We start from the raw sequence: 16020 nt of genomic DNA, 5'->3' as shown, positions 1-16020 counted from the left end.
GATCACCCACCAAGGCAGGGTGATCTAAAAAGAAAAACTGAAGTTTCTCTTTTTAAATTTAGTAATGTACAGTGAAACCTCAGTTTTTGTTTTTAATTCGTTCTAGGATGTCTGATGAAAACCAAATTCGGTGAAAATTAAATCAACATTTCCCATGTGAAATAATGTAAATCCAGTTAATCCATTCCAGACACCAAAAAATACATTTTATAGAGAATAACTATAGTTTTACATACAGAAAACAATGAGAAATAAATATAAAGCACTAATTTTAATGAATAAATGAACATTCAACCCTTTCAGGGTTTCTGACATACTAGTACGTCTTATGCGCCAGGGTTATTGACGTGCTAGTACTCATAAATTCTAGCGTCCTCAAATCAATCAGGAAAAGGCTGGTAGTCCTAGATGTGAGAGAATGGGTCTCCATGGTCAGTATGCACGGTACAAAAATAATCGGGGACCCAGTGGTGCATCATGGGAAAGCCATTTTATTACAACTTGTTCACCATGTCTAGTGCTAAGAAACTCCTCACTCCTCGGCTAATTGGGGCTCTTCTGTTCACAAATGACAGTTCCAACAGATGGAAGTGTCAGTGAAGATGAATTTCATGGTTTTTTGAGGAGTTTGTGACCAATAGCAATGCCCAGGAAACCTGAAGAAAGGAAGGCAGGAAGGAAGGAAGAGATGAGAGGAAGGAAGGAAGAGATGAGAGGAAGGAGGGAAAGGAGGAAGTAAGGAAGGAAGAAGACCATCAACCTAGGATAACCCAAAAAATTCAGAGCAATTTATTTCCATGTGGGTTGGTGGGTTGGGGAGGAAGTTGACAGGCAGTGAGGGAGGTGAATGATGGTGTCATATGTCATTATGGCACTAATTACACTGGTGACTGCATATTTACAAGTCCACCCCCACACAACAATTATGAGCTTTACAGAAGCTATAACAGTTGTGGGAAATGTTCAGTGACTTTATATGTGCATATATATGACAGAAAAACAGTAATAAACCACTTTTTTATTGTTGGTTTGTGTAAACATGTTTTGTAAACAATATAATGACTGTTTGTGCAATTATTGTGTAGCATACAACGGATGAATATACATTCAATATACCTTATACTGGTCTCACAGGCCATAAAATTAATTGAATGAAGAAAAAGGAAGGAAGAAGTAGGAAGGAAGGGAAGGAAGGAAGGAAGGAAGGAAGAAAGGAAGGTAGGTAGGAAGAGATGAGAGGAAGGAAGGATGGAAAGTAGGTAGGAAGGAGGGAAGGCTGGAAAGAAGGAAGGCAGGTTTGTGGGTAGGAAGGGATGTGTTGTGGAAGGCAGAGAGGTTAGTGAGTGGTGGTATGATGCATCATTGTGACACACGACACACCGGTGACTCGGCATATTTACAAGTCCACCCCCACACAACTACAAGCTTTCAGAACCTCTTGTAATTATAGGAACCTGTCCAGTGACTCTATAGTGTATATATATGATAGAAAAATGGTAATAAACAACATATTTTATTGTTGGTTTGTGTAAACATGTTTTGTAAACAATATAATGCCAGCAAAGTTTGTGCTGTTATTGTGTAGTATACAACGAGTGAATATATACCAAATAGTCTTTATATTGGTCTTACAGCCCATAAAAGTTACTTGAAAAAACAAAATATTAAAAAATAAAAGAAAAATGTAAAAAAAACAAAATAAACTATTACCAGGTGACCGGCAGTCGGCGATGATGCCGTATGCGGTTCAATTTTTGTCAATAATACTCACAAAAGAAAAAACTATCATTTCATAAGGAAAACTAATTTTTTTGTTTTAATATTTTTCGACCCTGAGAACAAGTTAGGGAGAGGGCCTGTCGACCCTGAAAGGGTTAAATCAGTTTTACCTTCCAAAAGAAGCCTGTTTCATAACAATTGAAAACTTGTTGGGGGAGGAATCTTCAGGGGTTCAGGGGTCCCTGACATGTGGAGTGCATGGAGTAAAAAAAAAATAAATAAAAAAAATATGAAAATTTAGTTACTCTTACTAAAAAACATATCTGAGCTTTCTGGCAACACCCTGGTACAATTATCATCATTATATGATGTTCCTACAAGGAATTATAGTCATTTATAGCATGTATGGTGACAGTGCCTGGCGTAACATGCGTGCTGACATGCCATAATTTTTTTTTTATTAATTTCTTATATTTTTCTAATATAATAATAATTCATGATTTAACATCACTGCAGAGTGGCAGAGCTAATACAGCGGACCCCTGAATTTTGTGATTAATCCATTCCAGAGAGTCTACCAAAAGTCAAATTCACGAATTTTGAAACCATTTTCCCCATAAGAAATAATGCAAATCCAATTAATCCATTCCAGACATCCAAAAGTATTAACAAAAATTATTTTTTAAAGAATAAATATAGTTTACATACAAAAAAGAATGAGAAACCAAGTATAAAAACAATAACAACATCACACTTACCTTTATTGAAGACTCTTGTTGGTGTATGGAAGATGGGAGGAGGGGAGAGGATGGAGAAGTTACACTACTGTTTGGAAGGAGAATCCCCTTCCATAAAGACTTTAGGCATACACAAATAACCCGCACATAAAAGAGAGAAGCTTACGACGACGTTTCGGTCCGACTTGGACCATTGACAAAGTCACACTAACAGAGGTGGAGCAGGACGGCTATATATAGGCAGGAAGAGGTGGTGGTAGTAGTAGTAGTAGTAGTAGTAGTACAAGAATTGTATATAATACCGACAAGATGAAATTAAGACACATGCACAACACCCGGGCATCCCCATCGTAGACGTTTCGCCATCCAGCCAGCCACTGGATGGCGAAACGTCCACAACAAAGACAACCAGACGCCGCACATGTGTCTTAATTTCATCAGTAGTTGTAGTAGTAGTAGAAGAAGAGGTAGTAGTAGTGGTAGTGGTAGAAGTGGGAAATAAGGAAGACGAGCCAGTCAAATACAAAGGAAGGGGAGCACTGCAAGAGAGCTAGAAACCCACAGAGGGAGAGCAAGCGCACAGAGGTGCGTGAAAGGGGAAGTGGTGAAATAAATGAAGAAGGAACAGAAACACGAGACAGGAGAGAGAAAGACAACCCAGAGGAGAAAAGGAAAGAGGAAAGGGGAAGAGGAAGAAGAAAAAAAAGAAAAAGAAAAAATGAGAATTCAGGTTAAGTCACGGGTGTTCTGAAGTTTGGAGCATTTTACAATGTAGTGGGAGAGGAAGGCATCTACAGAGACGAAGCCAGGGCTAAGGTTCATACAAGGAAAGTTGTGTATTAGAGAGGATTCAACTAGACGGCGACTGTTCGAGTTGGAAGTAGGGAAGACAGTTTTAGCAGAAGACCAGTCAATAGGATGGCTATGATCTCTGACGTGACAGAAAAGAGCATTGTTAGTGTCGGCAAGCCTAACACTATTTTTGTGCTCCCTAAGTCTGTCAGAAAGAGATCGACCAGTTTCTCCGAAGTATTGAAGAGGACAGGAGGAGCAAGAAATAGAGTAGACACCAGGAACATCTGTAGAGGGAGGAGAGGTATGAACGAGATTAGTGCGAAGAGTGTTAGTCTGGCGGAAGGTAAGCTTGATGTCTAAGGGACGGAGAGAATTGTTGAGATTAGAAAGACCGGAAATGTAGGGAAGGCAGAGGATAGAAGAGTTCCCATGAGTAGAGAGTTTGGGAGAGAAGAAATTGCGTTTAGCACGTGAGAGGGCAGAGTCTATGAAATGGGAAGGGTAGCCAAGACGGGAGAACGAATTATGAAGAGTGGAAATTTCTGCTGGAAGGAACTGAGGATCACAGATGCGGAGGGCACGGAGAAAGAGGGAGATAAGAACACTTTTCTTGACAGGGGAAGCATGATAGGAAAAGTAGTGAATGTACATGCCACTGTGCATAGGTTTACGGTAAACGGAAAAGGAAAAACCTGTATCTGAGCGGTGGACATGGACATCAAGGAAAGGAAGCAAGGAATTAGATTCCCATTCAGCTTTAAACTTAATGGAAGGGGCAAGATTATTAAGAGCTTCAAGAAAAGGTTGGAAGAGACTGGAGTCATGAGGCCACAGAGCAAAGATGTCATCCACATAGCGGAGCCAGAGTGAAGGTTGCACATCGAGGGTAGGAAGAAGAACAGTCTCGAAGTATTCCATGTAAAGATTAGCAAGGACAGGAGAGAGAGGAGAGCCCATAGCGACACCGAAGGTTTGAGAATAATATTTCCCTTGGAAGGAAAAGGAGTTAGAGTCCACACAGAGGCGGATCAGATCAAGAAAGACATCAGTGGGGATAGGGAGATGAAGAAACCCTTCATGGGCCTTCTCTCTAAGGAAATCAAGGACATCATCAAGAGGGACATTGGTGAAGAGGGACTCAACGTCAAGACTAAGCATCTTACAGGTTGGGAGAGAGCGAACCCGTTCAATGAAGTCTTGAGAGTGACGGAGGTGGGCAGGAGAAAAAGTACCAAGAAAGGGAGTGAGGGTTTTGGCCAGCCAAGAAGCAAGAGAATAAGAGACAGAACCTCTAGAGGATATGATAGGACGAAGAGGAATATCAGGTTTATGAGTTTTGGGAAGGCCATAGAAATAGGGAAGAGAGGGACAGATGACACGAAACCGTTGAACAAGGTCAAAGTCAGGAGGACAGAGGTCGGAGAGAGTCCTTAGTTTTTTGTTGAAAGTTCTCTTGATGCGATCAAGAGGGTTGGAAACGAGAGGAGTGTAGGTGCGTGAGTCAGAGAGCAAGACATCAGCTTTACGGAGGTAATCCTCGCGATCAAGGATAACTACCGAATTACCTTTGTCAGAAGATAGTATGACAATGTTAGTGTTGGATTTAAGAGAAGAAAGGGCAAGTTGGTAACGGCGTGGAAGGTGGTGATTCTTAGAAAACAGACTAACAAGAGCAGGAAGGAGAGCACCACGAAAAGTGGACAAGTCAGGAAGATTACGGAAGCGAGATTGACGAAAGGAATCAAAAGAGCTAATCAGGGAAATACCAGCGCGAGGAGTAGGCGAAGTGGCAAAGGAAAGACCAAAACCAAGAAGTTCAAGCTCATACTGAGAGAGTGAGACAGAAGACAGATTAGTAACACAGTCAGTGAGGGAGAATTTAGACCAAGGGCTAGCTGAGATGAGACGTTGAAGTTTATTTTGTAGTTTGGAAGAATGAATTTGTGCATTCAGGCGAGCAGTGTCAAAGGCAATGGTAGAGAGAAGGTTACAGAGATCCTGTGGTAGAGCCGCAAAGAGAGCACGTTGACGTTGACGGAGAGTAAAGAAGGCATCTTCAACCTGTGATTTAGTAGAAAGAATGAGCTGTTGAAGTAGGAGACGGGCATGATCAGGAAAGGGAGTGCCCAGTGGGTTGGTTTTCAGGAAGTGGGAGAAGGAAGGTGGCAGAACTTGTTCAGCAAGACAGTCACGTAGGAAGCGAAGCTGATTCTTACGACGCCGGGTAGCAATAAGAGCAGCCTCATAAGATCGAAAGAGGGGTTTAAAAGAGGGAAGAACATTAAAAAAGTTGGAGAGAATATGACGCTTAACTGCGGGGTCCATAAATAACAAAAAAGGCACAATACCGTGACTGGAACGATACACAAATAACCCGCACATAAAAGAGAGAAGCTTACGACGACGTTTCGGTCCGACTTGGACCATTGACAAAGTCACACTAACAGAGGTGGAGCAGGACGGCTATATATAGGCAGGAAGAGGTGGAGGTAGTAGTAGTAGTAGTAGTAGTAGTAGTAGTAGTAGTAGTAGTAGTAGTAGTACAAGAAATGTATATGATACCAACAGGATGAAATGACACATGCACAACAAGCTGAATGGGAATCTAATTCCTTACTTCCTTTCCTTGATGTCCATGTCCACCGCTCAGATACAGGTTTTTCCTTTTCCGTTTACCGTAAACCTATGCACAGTGGCATGTACATTCACTACTTTTCCTATCATGCTTCCCCTGTCAAGAAAAGTGTTCTTATCTCCCTCTTTCTCCGTGCCCTCCGCATCTGTGATCCTCAGTTCCTTCCAGCAGAAATTTCCACTCTTCATAATTCGTTCTCCCGTCTTGGCTACCCTTCCCATTTCATAGACTCTGCCCTCTCACGTGCTAAACGCAATTTCTTCTCTCCCAAACTCTCTACTCATGGGAACTCTTCTATCCTCTGCCTTCCCTACATTTCCGGTCTTTCTAATCTCAACAATTCTCTCCGTCCCTTAGACATCAAGCTTACCTTCCGCCAGACTAACACTCTTCGCACTAATCTCGTTCATACCTCTCCTCCCTCTACAGATGTTCCTGGTGTCTACTCTATTTCTTGCTCCTCCTGTCCTCTTCAATACTTTGGAGAAACTGGTCGATCTCTTTCTGACAGACTTAGGGAGCACAAAAATAGTGTTAGGCTTGCCGACACTAACAATGCTCTTTTCTGTCACGTCAGAGATCATAGCCATCCTATTGACTGGTCTTCTGCTAAAACTGTCTTCCCTACTTCCAACTCGAACAGTCGCCGTTTAGTTGAATCCTCTCTTATACACAACTTTCCTTGTATGAACCTTAGCCCTGGCTTCGTCTCTGTAGATGCCTTCCTCTCCCACTACATTGTAAAATGCTCCAAACTTCAGAACACCCGTGACTTAACCTGAATCCTCATTTTTTCTTCTTCTTCTTCTTTTTCTTCCTCTTCCCCTTTCCTCTCTCCTTTTCTCCTCTGGGTTGTCTTTCTCTCTCCTGTCTCGTGTTTCTGTTCCTTCTTCATTTATTTCACCACTTCCCCTTTCACGCACCTCGGTGCGCTTGCTCTCCCTCTGTGGGTTTCTAGCTCTCTTGCAGTGCTCCCCTTCCTTTGTATTTGACTGGCTCGTCTTCCTTATTTCCCACTTCTACCACTACCACTACTACTACCTCTTCTTCTTCTACTACAACTACTGATGAAATTAAGACACATGTGCGGCGTCTGGTTGTCTTTGTTGTGGACGTTTCGCCATCCAGTGGCTGGCTGGATGGCGAAGCGTCTACGGTGGGGATGCCCGGGTGTTGTGCATGTGTCTTAATTTCATCCTGTCGGTATTATATACAATTCTTGTACTACTACTACTACTACTACCACCTACACCTCTTCCTGCCTATATATAGCCGTCCTGCTCCACCTCTGTTAGTGTGACTTTGTCAATGGTCCAAGTCGGACCGAAACGTCGTCGTAAGCTTCTCTCTTTTATGCCACCACCACTACTACTACTACCACCACCACCACCACCACCACTACTACCACCACTACCTCTTCCTGCCTATATATCACCGTCGTGCTCCACTTCTGGTTAGTGTGACTTTGTAAATGGTCCAAGTCTGACCGAAACGTCGTTGTAAGCTCCTCTCTTCTGTGTGCGGGTTATTTGTGTATTGGTACTAGTACCTCTAGGATTTTCCAGGTGTATATAATCACGTATCTCTCCCGCCTGCATTCCAGGGAGTGCAGGTTCAGGAACTTCAAGCGCTCCCAGTAATTGAGGTGTTTTATCTCCGTTATGCGCATCGTGAAGGCTCTGTGCACATTTTCTAGGTCAGCAATTTCACCTGCCTTGAAAGGTGCTGTTAGTGTGCAGCAACATTCCAGAGTAGATAGAACAAGTGACCTGAAGAGTGTCATCATGGGTTTGGCATCCCTAGTTTTGAAGGTTCTTATTATCCATCCTGTCATTTTTCTAGGAAATGCGATTAATACGATGTTATGGTCCTTAAAGGCGAGATCCTCCGACATGATCACTTTAACGTTGGTTTTTCGCTCTATTTTGTGGCTGGCTATTTCTTTAGAACTCCATTTGTTCTATCGACTGAGTACGAGAAACTGCCCATTTACCGATTTCAACTACCCAATAACGTGGTCAGAAATTTGCAATTTGGTCAATTTCACGCAAATTAGAAAATATGCCAATTTCAAAATAGGGTCCAGAATGAACAATGCAGACATTCCTGGCTCTAAAATAACATTTTATTTGCTCATCAGTCACATCTCCAGGCCCCTCTGATATTACTCTTGCTTTCTATTTTGAATTTTTATTCAAATAAAAAATAGATTTACTGTTATGCAGACTGCTGCAATATTGTATAAATATTGTCAACCCATTCATGACTGCATATTAGAGTTGCTAGTTGGACATTTATTGGACAATGACATCATTTGTATACTTTTGAACATCGGCAAAAATCAAACATTTCCCCTACTTTGAGCTCCATTTCAAGGTTCTTTCCATAGAAAAACCAATCAAAATCACCTCTATTTTTATAATATGTTTTCCTTTCTATCAAATGAGACCTAGAAAACGAGAATATAACCATAAATACTATATGAAAATACACCACAAAATCAGCATTTTAATCCAAAAAAACGGTCGGAGTTTTTTTTCTCATTATGCACTGCGTGCTGCAGGATATTTTTGATATGGTGCACACTGACTATGCAGACCCATTCTCTCACACGTGGGCCTACCAACTTTCTCCTGCTCGATTTGAAGCCGCTAGAATTTTTGAGTATGTATGTCAAACACGGTGGAGGAGGCGGCGTCAACAGGGTACATCTGGTCAATGCGATCAGCAGGCGGCACTAAACGAGGCCCCACCGGCCATAGCACGACAATGCAGGCACTCCTTACCCGGCACAGGCGCTTTGCAGGCTCAACTGGCACCTCACCAGCAGATCCCGGCTACCCAACCTGGTATACAGCAACAGACCACGGTGCATACAATAAAGAAATCCAACCCTCAGCAGTCCCTACAGACCACAACAGCCAAGATAATATCCACTGTTTCAAACCCAACCCCAAAGCAGGCCCTCACCAGGGAGGATCTCGTAGCACTCATCAAGGTGTTCAAGGATCTTATTTGCAACACAATCAACTCCACGGAACAACAGAGCATATTCTGACCGAGGAGGAGACAGTGGATGCCATGAATTTGCAGGTTCTCAGAGCAGGCAGGACTCAGTCTCCAGCTCAGGAAACAACAGCGATGGAATAACCTCAGTACCAAATCACACCCTCAAGGTCCTACAATGGAACATTCAGGGCCTGAGGGGCAAACAGCACCTCTTGCTGGAGGCAGTAATTCGGGGTCGGGTTGACATCGTCTTGCTACAAGAAACTCTGAGTGTCCCGACTCTGTGCCCAAGACTACCCGGTTTTGCTGGGTATTTTCGGCACATGAACCCGGGCGTTCACTGCAGAGGCACAGCTGTATTTGTATCCAATACAATACCTCACGAGGTTATAGCCAACCCTGTGGACTGTGGGGAGGATGTCGAGGTACAGGCCATCCTTGCACACATACCTGGGGCACCCATTACCATCTATAATATCTACAAGAACCCAAGACACACCCTCGACATTGCAGAGCTCCTCGCACTAGCACGCACTGTGTGTATTATTGTGGGTGGAGATTTCAATGCACATCACCAAATGCTGCACTCACTCAGCAACCAATGCTGCTGGCAGACACATAGCAATGCTTTTACACGATATTCCAGAGGTAAAGTTGCTAAACAATGGAGACCCCACACACCTGTTGGGTGGCTGCCTCGACCTTACCTTTGGGTCAAGACAACTCGCAGCAGGAGCCACATGGGAAACTCATCCTCACCTTGTCAGTGACCACTTTGCAGTGATCACCACCTTCAACATCAACAGGCCTCCCACAGTTGTGCTGCCTCCTAGATGGGATGTAAAGAGGGCAAACTGGAAGGTGTTCCAGGATTATATTCATGACTGGTGGTCCACATACTCTCTATCTGAAGACTGTGATACGGCTGAACAGGAGCTGATCACTGTTCTCATCCAGGTAGCAGAGTGCGCAATTCCAAAGAAGTCCGCAGGACACACTCACAAAAGAGACTGGTGGCTCTACAACGACGAGGTGCGGGAGCAGAACCACCACATCAACTCTTTTAGGAAGATATACAGGCGTAACCCTACGGCAGAGAACAGGAATACTCTGAGAGCCATTGTGCAGTATGCTCGCAGAGTCTCTCTCAGAGTAAAAACTGAGAAATGGCTGGAGTGGTGCTCAACATTCGGGCATCACATCACCTTATCTGAGATATGGGGAAAGTTCAACATAGCAACTGGCAAGAGCAAGCCGAGGCCACCAGCACACCCGAACCCATCCCAGGAAGCTGAGAAACTAGTGGAGCTTTTCACTTCCAGGGGAGCCTCCACTCAGCTCCCACAGGACATCCGGAATATACAGACGGATCTTCTGCCACAGCGCCAGCTAACAATACAAGCTGCATGCGAGTCAGAAGAAGTGACTGATGAAGACCTCATGGACTTGGAACTCCGACGTGTCATTAAGAACACAGGTGAGACTGCCCCGGGCATGGATGGTGTTACGTACTCCATGATTGCACGGGCTGGGCAGAGTGGATGGAAGGCCATACTAGACGTCATTAACAAGTCATGGAGAGCCAGGACACTCCCAGCAGCTTGGAAGAAAGCTACCATCATACCAATTCCAAAGCCCAAGGACCCAGGCAATATGAGACCCATATCGCTGACCAGCTGCTTAGCCAAGACTGCTGATAGGATGGTGTTAAACCGCCTCCTATGGAAACTTGAACCCTCTCATCATCACATATTTGGCTTCACCAAAGGAGTGGGTACAGCAGAGTGCATAACCACTCTACTAAGCCAGATTGCTGATAGTAACAAAAAACCTAGTATCGTCGTCTACCTCGACCTTGAAAAGGCATTTGAGCTAGCCAGCCCCACAGCAATTCTGGCAATACTAGCTCGGAAGGGAATCAAAGGATAGAGTCCTACCTAAGGGGCAGGCAGGCCTGTGTGTCAGCTTTCAGGGACACTACTCTTCCTTTAAAACCCTGGAAAATGGTACACCACAAGGAGGTGTGCTCAGTCCTACCCTGTTTAACATCCTTATGCAGGAACTTGTGAGCCTTCCCTTTCATAGTGGTACACAGCTCCTCAGCTATGCTGATAATCTTGCACTCATAGTGAATGGGAAAGGTAATTTAGAGCGACAGGCTCAGAGAGCTTTGGACCTAATTACGCAGTCTTGCAAGGAACTAGGCCTCAAGATCTCAGCCGAGAAATCTCTCGCAATGATGTTCAAGGGACCAGATCCTGTGAATAGATTACGTATTCAGGATATAGAACTTGAGTGGACAGGCTCCTACCTGTACTTGGGAATCTACATTGATAAAAAGCTGACCTTTCAGAAACGGGCCGAGTATGTCAGGTCACGTGCTCTACTCAGACTCAACGCCATGACGAGGCACCGTGCAGGGGCAAGCAAAGATGTACGTACTTCGCTTGTACTATATACAAGCTATACGCTCGCTCATTGACTAAGGTGCACCGGCGTTAGCTCATCATTCCCGCAGAGCAGGCAAAGGGTGGAGGTCATACAAAACCAGGCGATAAGAACTATGTTTGGGGCCCCCATCTGGACCAACACATTATGTCTCAGATCTGAGGCCCGGCTTCCTCCCTTGGCTGACAGAGTAAGATACATAAACGCATGCAAAGTAGCCACGATTCTGCACCGGCAGCAAGGTACCCCACTAAGGAGATGGATATTGACAACAATGACACAAGATCCCACACTCTTCACGGACTACTCCTGGATTAGTTCGTTTTGTGCTGCTGGGCGGAAGCTGCTGTCTATACAACTACTCCTTGAGAAGAGTTGTGACCTTCCTGTTGCTGGGTACCATCCACCACCTCCCTGGCGCCCAGATCCAGCCGATGTTTGCATCATGCAGCTACCCATCTCTAAGCGTCTCTGCAGTCAAGACACCCTCAGCAATCATGCTGAGACAAGCATGGCACTGGCAGAGGGAGGCACATGTGCAGTGTATTTCACAGATGGTTCTGTCGACCCTGACAGGAAGAGAGCAGCAGCTGGACTGTACCACAATGGTCACACACAAGGCTGGCGACTCCCTGACCACTGCACGATTCTTCAAGCTGAGCTGGTGGCAATTTAGCAGGCATTGTCACATGCCCTACAACATCGACTCCCACCTGTCATACATGTTGATTCCACCTCTGCAATCAATGCCCTCTCCCATCCTCAATCACAGGACAATGTTCACCTCATCACATCGATCCTGAGTATAATGACAGCCTTAGAAGTTCAGGGTAACAGATCGACATTGAACTGGATCCCAAGCCATGCTGGCATCCGGGGAAATGAGGCGGCAGATGATGCAGCCAAGGCAGCAACAGACTATCCACATGTTGGGATTACTGTCCCAATCAGCCTACGACAGACCAAACTGATGGCAGCCAGAGCCATGAAACTTATGGGGGAGGTCTTAGGTGATACCCCATCTCAACAGTGGTACCGAGCAGCGACTCAGGGAGAACCCCCTCCATATGATAGAAGCTTGTCCAGAGCGCAGTGTACAGCCATCCATCGGCTTCGTTTGGGCTTTCCCACAGCCAAGATGACAGTAGACAAGGCTGAGGAGGAGATGTTCCAGTACTGTCAGCACGTTGTCCAGTGGCCCCTAACACACTATCTTCTGGAGTGCGAAGTTACTGAGACACTCCTCTAGGAGTGACATTCCCTCCCGAAGAGGACCCAGAGATGACTGCGGCCACACTAGTGTACCATGGAGTCACTGAACCAGACAAGCTGTTACCCGTGATAACGACATATCCTCCTCCTCGCTAGTGTCCATAGTTAGGAGTACATATGGTGTTGTCGCTTATGAGATGCACCAGTTGAACTGACCAGAAGAGTGCTTGAGCAGCATATGTCGCATCATTGTAGAAACCTTTCTCCATCGGGAGCCAGAGACGGGTCATCGCAAGATTGAGACCCGTGCCAGGACTACGCTCTTGGCGAACATTATACATGCATACTTCAACTCCATATTGTTTCAGACTATGGAACAATACTCTTCTCCAAACTGAGGGACTGACCACCTCAAAACTTCAAGGGTGATGGACTGATTACATCGTCTTCAAGTATCTTCTGCTTCCATCAACTTTTCTGTACTCGACTAAGAAGCCTACTGTGTAGGCGAAACGTTTCGAAATAAAGATACCTAGCTGTTGCATATGTGTCTTACCTAACACACTTCTGTTGCTTACACTTCTTGATATAAATCCCAATACTCTATTTGCCTTATTACGTACGCTTAGGCATTGCTGTCTTGGTTTAAGGTTGCTGCTCACCATAACCCCCAAGTCCTTTTCGCAATCTGTATGGCTAAGTTGTACATTATTTAACTTATAAGTGCTAGGGTTATGGACACTCCCGAGCTTCAGAATTATGCCTCTATCAATGTCCTCAACATAAATATGATTTGGCGGTTGGGAATTCGCAAATGTGTGTAGCCTGCCAAAGTTGAAAACGCGAATGTTGAGGGAGACCTGTACATTGTTTGAATCGTGGTGGTGGCCTCTGGTGAAGCCTCCACTACCACCAATATGTATGGCTTATACTCTCAGTGGCCCTTATAAACTCATCAACAACAACAGCACCACCACTCCACATATATAATGACATTTTATTCATTCTAGAGTACATATCATGTTTCTATGTTATTAATATTGTTTATGTCATATTAGATGAACTGTGATAGACAAATAAGCCATAGAGTTAATAACAGTGTCATATTTAAGCATTTTGTCCTGTCTCTAAACAATATTTTTGGGTGTCCGAAACAGATTAATTGGATTTACATTAATTCTTATAGGAAATATAGGACCCTCGAATTTCATAATCCCTTTTCTGAATGTAAAACTATAGTTATTCTCCATAAAATGTATTTTATGTTAATATTTTTGGGTGTCTGGAATGGATTAATTGGATTTACATTTTTCTTATGGGAAATATAAACAAAAAATACATTTTATAGAGGATAACTATAGTTTTACACACAGAAAAGGGATTATGAAATTCGAGGATCCATTTCGGTTTAAGGCCGACCTTCTGGAATGGATTACGGCCAATAACCGAGGATTCACTGTACAGGTTTCCATTTCACACTCATCTGGCAGGACTGTAGTACCTCCCTAGGTGGCTGTTGTCTACAAACCTATTGGCTAACCAAGTTTACTTGTATACATATATATAGCACATGCAACCCTTCATTATAACCCAAGATGTTGTGAAAACTTAGTTGCTTTACAAACATTAACCCTTTGACTGTCGCAACCCCCAATCCTGAGGTGTCTCCTGGTGTCGCAAAATTTAAAAAAAAAAAAAAAAAAATGTTTTCTTATGAAATGATAGAGAATCTTTTCCCGATTGTAATGACACCAAAAAAACGAAATTTGATGGAAAACTGACGGAATTATGCTCTCGCGAAGTTAGCGACCTCGGCGCTGTTTACAAATCAGCGATTTCGCCCACTTTGAGCCCTATTTTCGGCTAATTCCATTGTTCTAGTAGCCCAAACTCATAGCTATTTCTTTAGAACTTCATTTTTTCTATCGATTGAGTACAAGAAACTGCCCATTTACTGATTTCAACTACCTAATAATGTGGTCAGAAATTTGCAATTTGGCCAATTTCACGAAAACTAAAAAATATGACAATTTCAAAATAAGGTCCAGAATGAACAATGCAGACATTCCAGGCTCTAAAATAACGTTTTCTTTGTTCATCAGTCACGTCTCCAGGCCCCTCTGATATTACTCTTGCTTTCTATTTTGAATTTTTATTCAAACAAAAAATATTAGACTTACTATTATGCAGACTACTGCAATGCTGTAATAACTGTATAAATAACATCAACCCATTCATGACTACATATTAGAATGGCTAGTTGGACATTTATTGGACAATGGCATCATTTGTTTACTTTTGAACATTGGCAAAAATCAAACATTTCCCCTACTTTGAGCTCCATTTCTAGGTTCTTTTTATAGTAAAATCAATCAAAAACATCTCTATTTCTGTAATATGTTTTCCACTCTATCAAATGAGACCAAGAAAACGAGAATACAACCATAAATACTATACGAAAATAGACCACAAAGTCGGCATTTTAATTAAAAAAAACGGTCGGAGTTTTTTTTTTCTCATTATGCACTGCGTGCTCCAGGATTTTTTTTATATGGTGCACACTGACCACACAGACCCATTCTCTCACATGTGGGCCTACCAGCTTTCTCCTGCTTGATTTGAAGCCGCTAGAATTTATGAGTATATATACGTCAAACACGGCACCTCGTAAAACGTATATATACGGCCGCGACAGTCAAAGGGTTAAAAAAAATAAATAAATAAATAAATAAATAGAAGATGCCTTTACAGTGGTGTATTGGTGACTTCAGATGCCCTGAATGAACTGATGCATAAAAATCTCACTCCAATTCATGCACCAATTTGGCAACTCTGTACTTACTGGGGCTCTACTTCATAAACTACATGAAGATTATATACTGACTGCAAGATCTTAACTCCCATGAACTTGGGGTATAACAAATTCAGCAAAGATACAAACCAAGTCTTTCCTAGGTCCAGATTCGAGGTAGTATGCAAATGGGTAAGTGTTCTGAAGAGTGTAGCGGCATCGTGCAAGGAGCGCTGCAGCATCGAGCAGATACTGCCAATCAATCCAAGTGCCAGTACCAGCCATCACTTTGTTCTGGATCCTCTCACGGATCTTGGCTAATGTCTCCTCCTCAAGCTTCAGAGACTTGCTATGGTTCTCCCACTGTAAATATTCATACTTTAGAATCCCATAATTAAAAATTATATTTTAACGGAGTAATCTAAAATGTTTGATCATGTATTGTTATTCTAAATATGTTTTTTAGTTGTTTTTAAATTATCTATGTACCATAGAGCATTCTTCCACTGATTTACACAAGAGTACCGTACTTTAATTTAATGCTCACAAACAGCAAGTTACAACTGCAGACATAAGATAAATTTTATTTATATTAATCCAAAATTAATTTTATCTTAATTTACCTTGAAAAGAACATGCTACTACAAATTTATGATTATTTTATTAGAACATTG

At 43.1% G+C, this 16020-nt stretch overlaps 1 protein-coding gene across 1 annotated transcript in view; it reads right to left on the bottom strand.

The window, feature by feature from the left end:
• Positions 1-15709, bottom strand: part of ari-2 (E3 ubiquitin-protein ligase ari-2) — a gene marked incomplete at its 5' end in the record, with an annotated part of 35418 nt that extends 19709 nt beyond the window's left edge. The window contains 1 exon segment of the mRNA XM_070081582.1: positions 15497-15709. Coding sequence (XP_069937683.1) covers positions 15497-15709 — 213 coding nt within the window.
• Between the last annotated feature and the right edge of the window lie 311 nt (positions 15710-16020).

This window comes from Cherax quadricarinatus, unplaced genomic scaffold, assembly GCF_038502225.1.
Source record: "Cherax quadricarinatus isolate ZL_2023a unplaced genomic scaffold, ASM3850222v1 Contig3225, whole genome shotgun sequence".
In the NCBI taxonomy this organism is placed as follows: Eukaryota; Metazoa; Arthropoda; class Malacostraca; order Decapoda; family Parastacidae; genus Cherax; species Cherax quadricarinatus.
The sequence above is the reverse complement of the archived record's forward strand: the minus strand, read 5'-3'. Positions and strand labels throughout refer to the sequence as shown.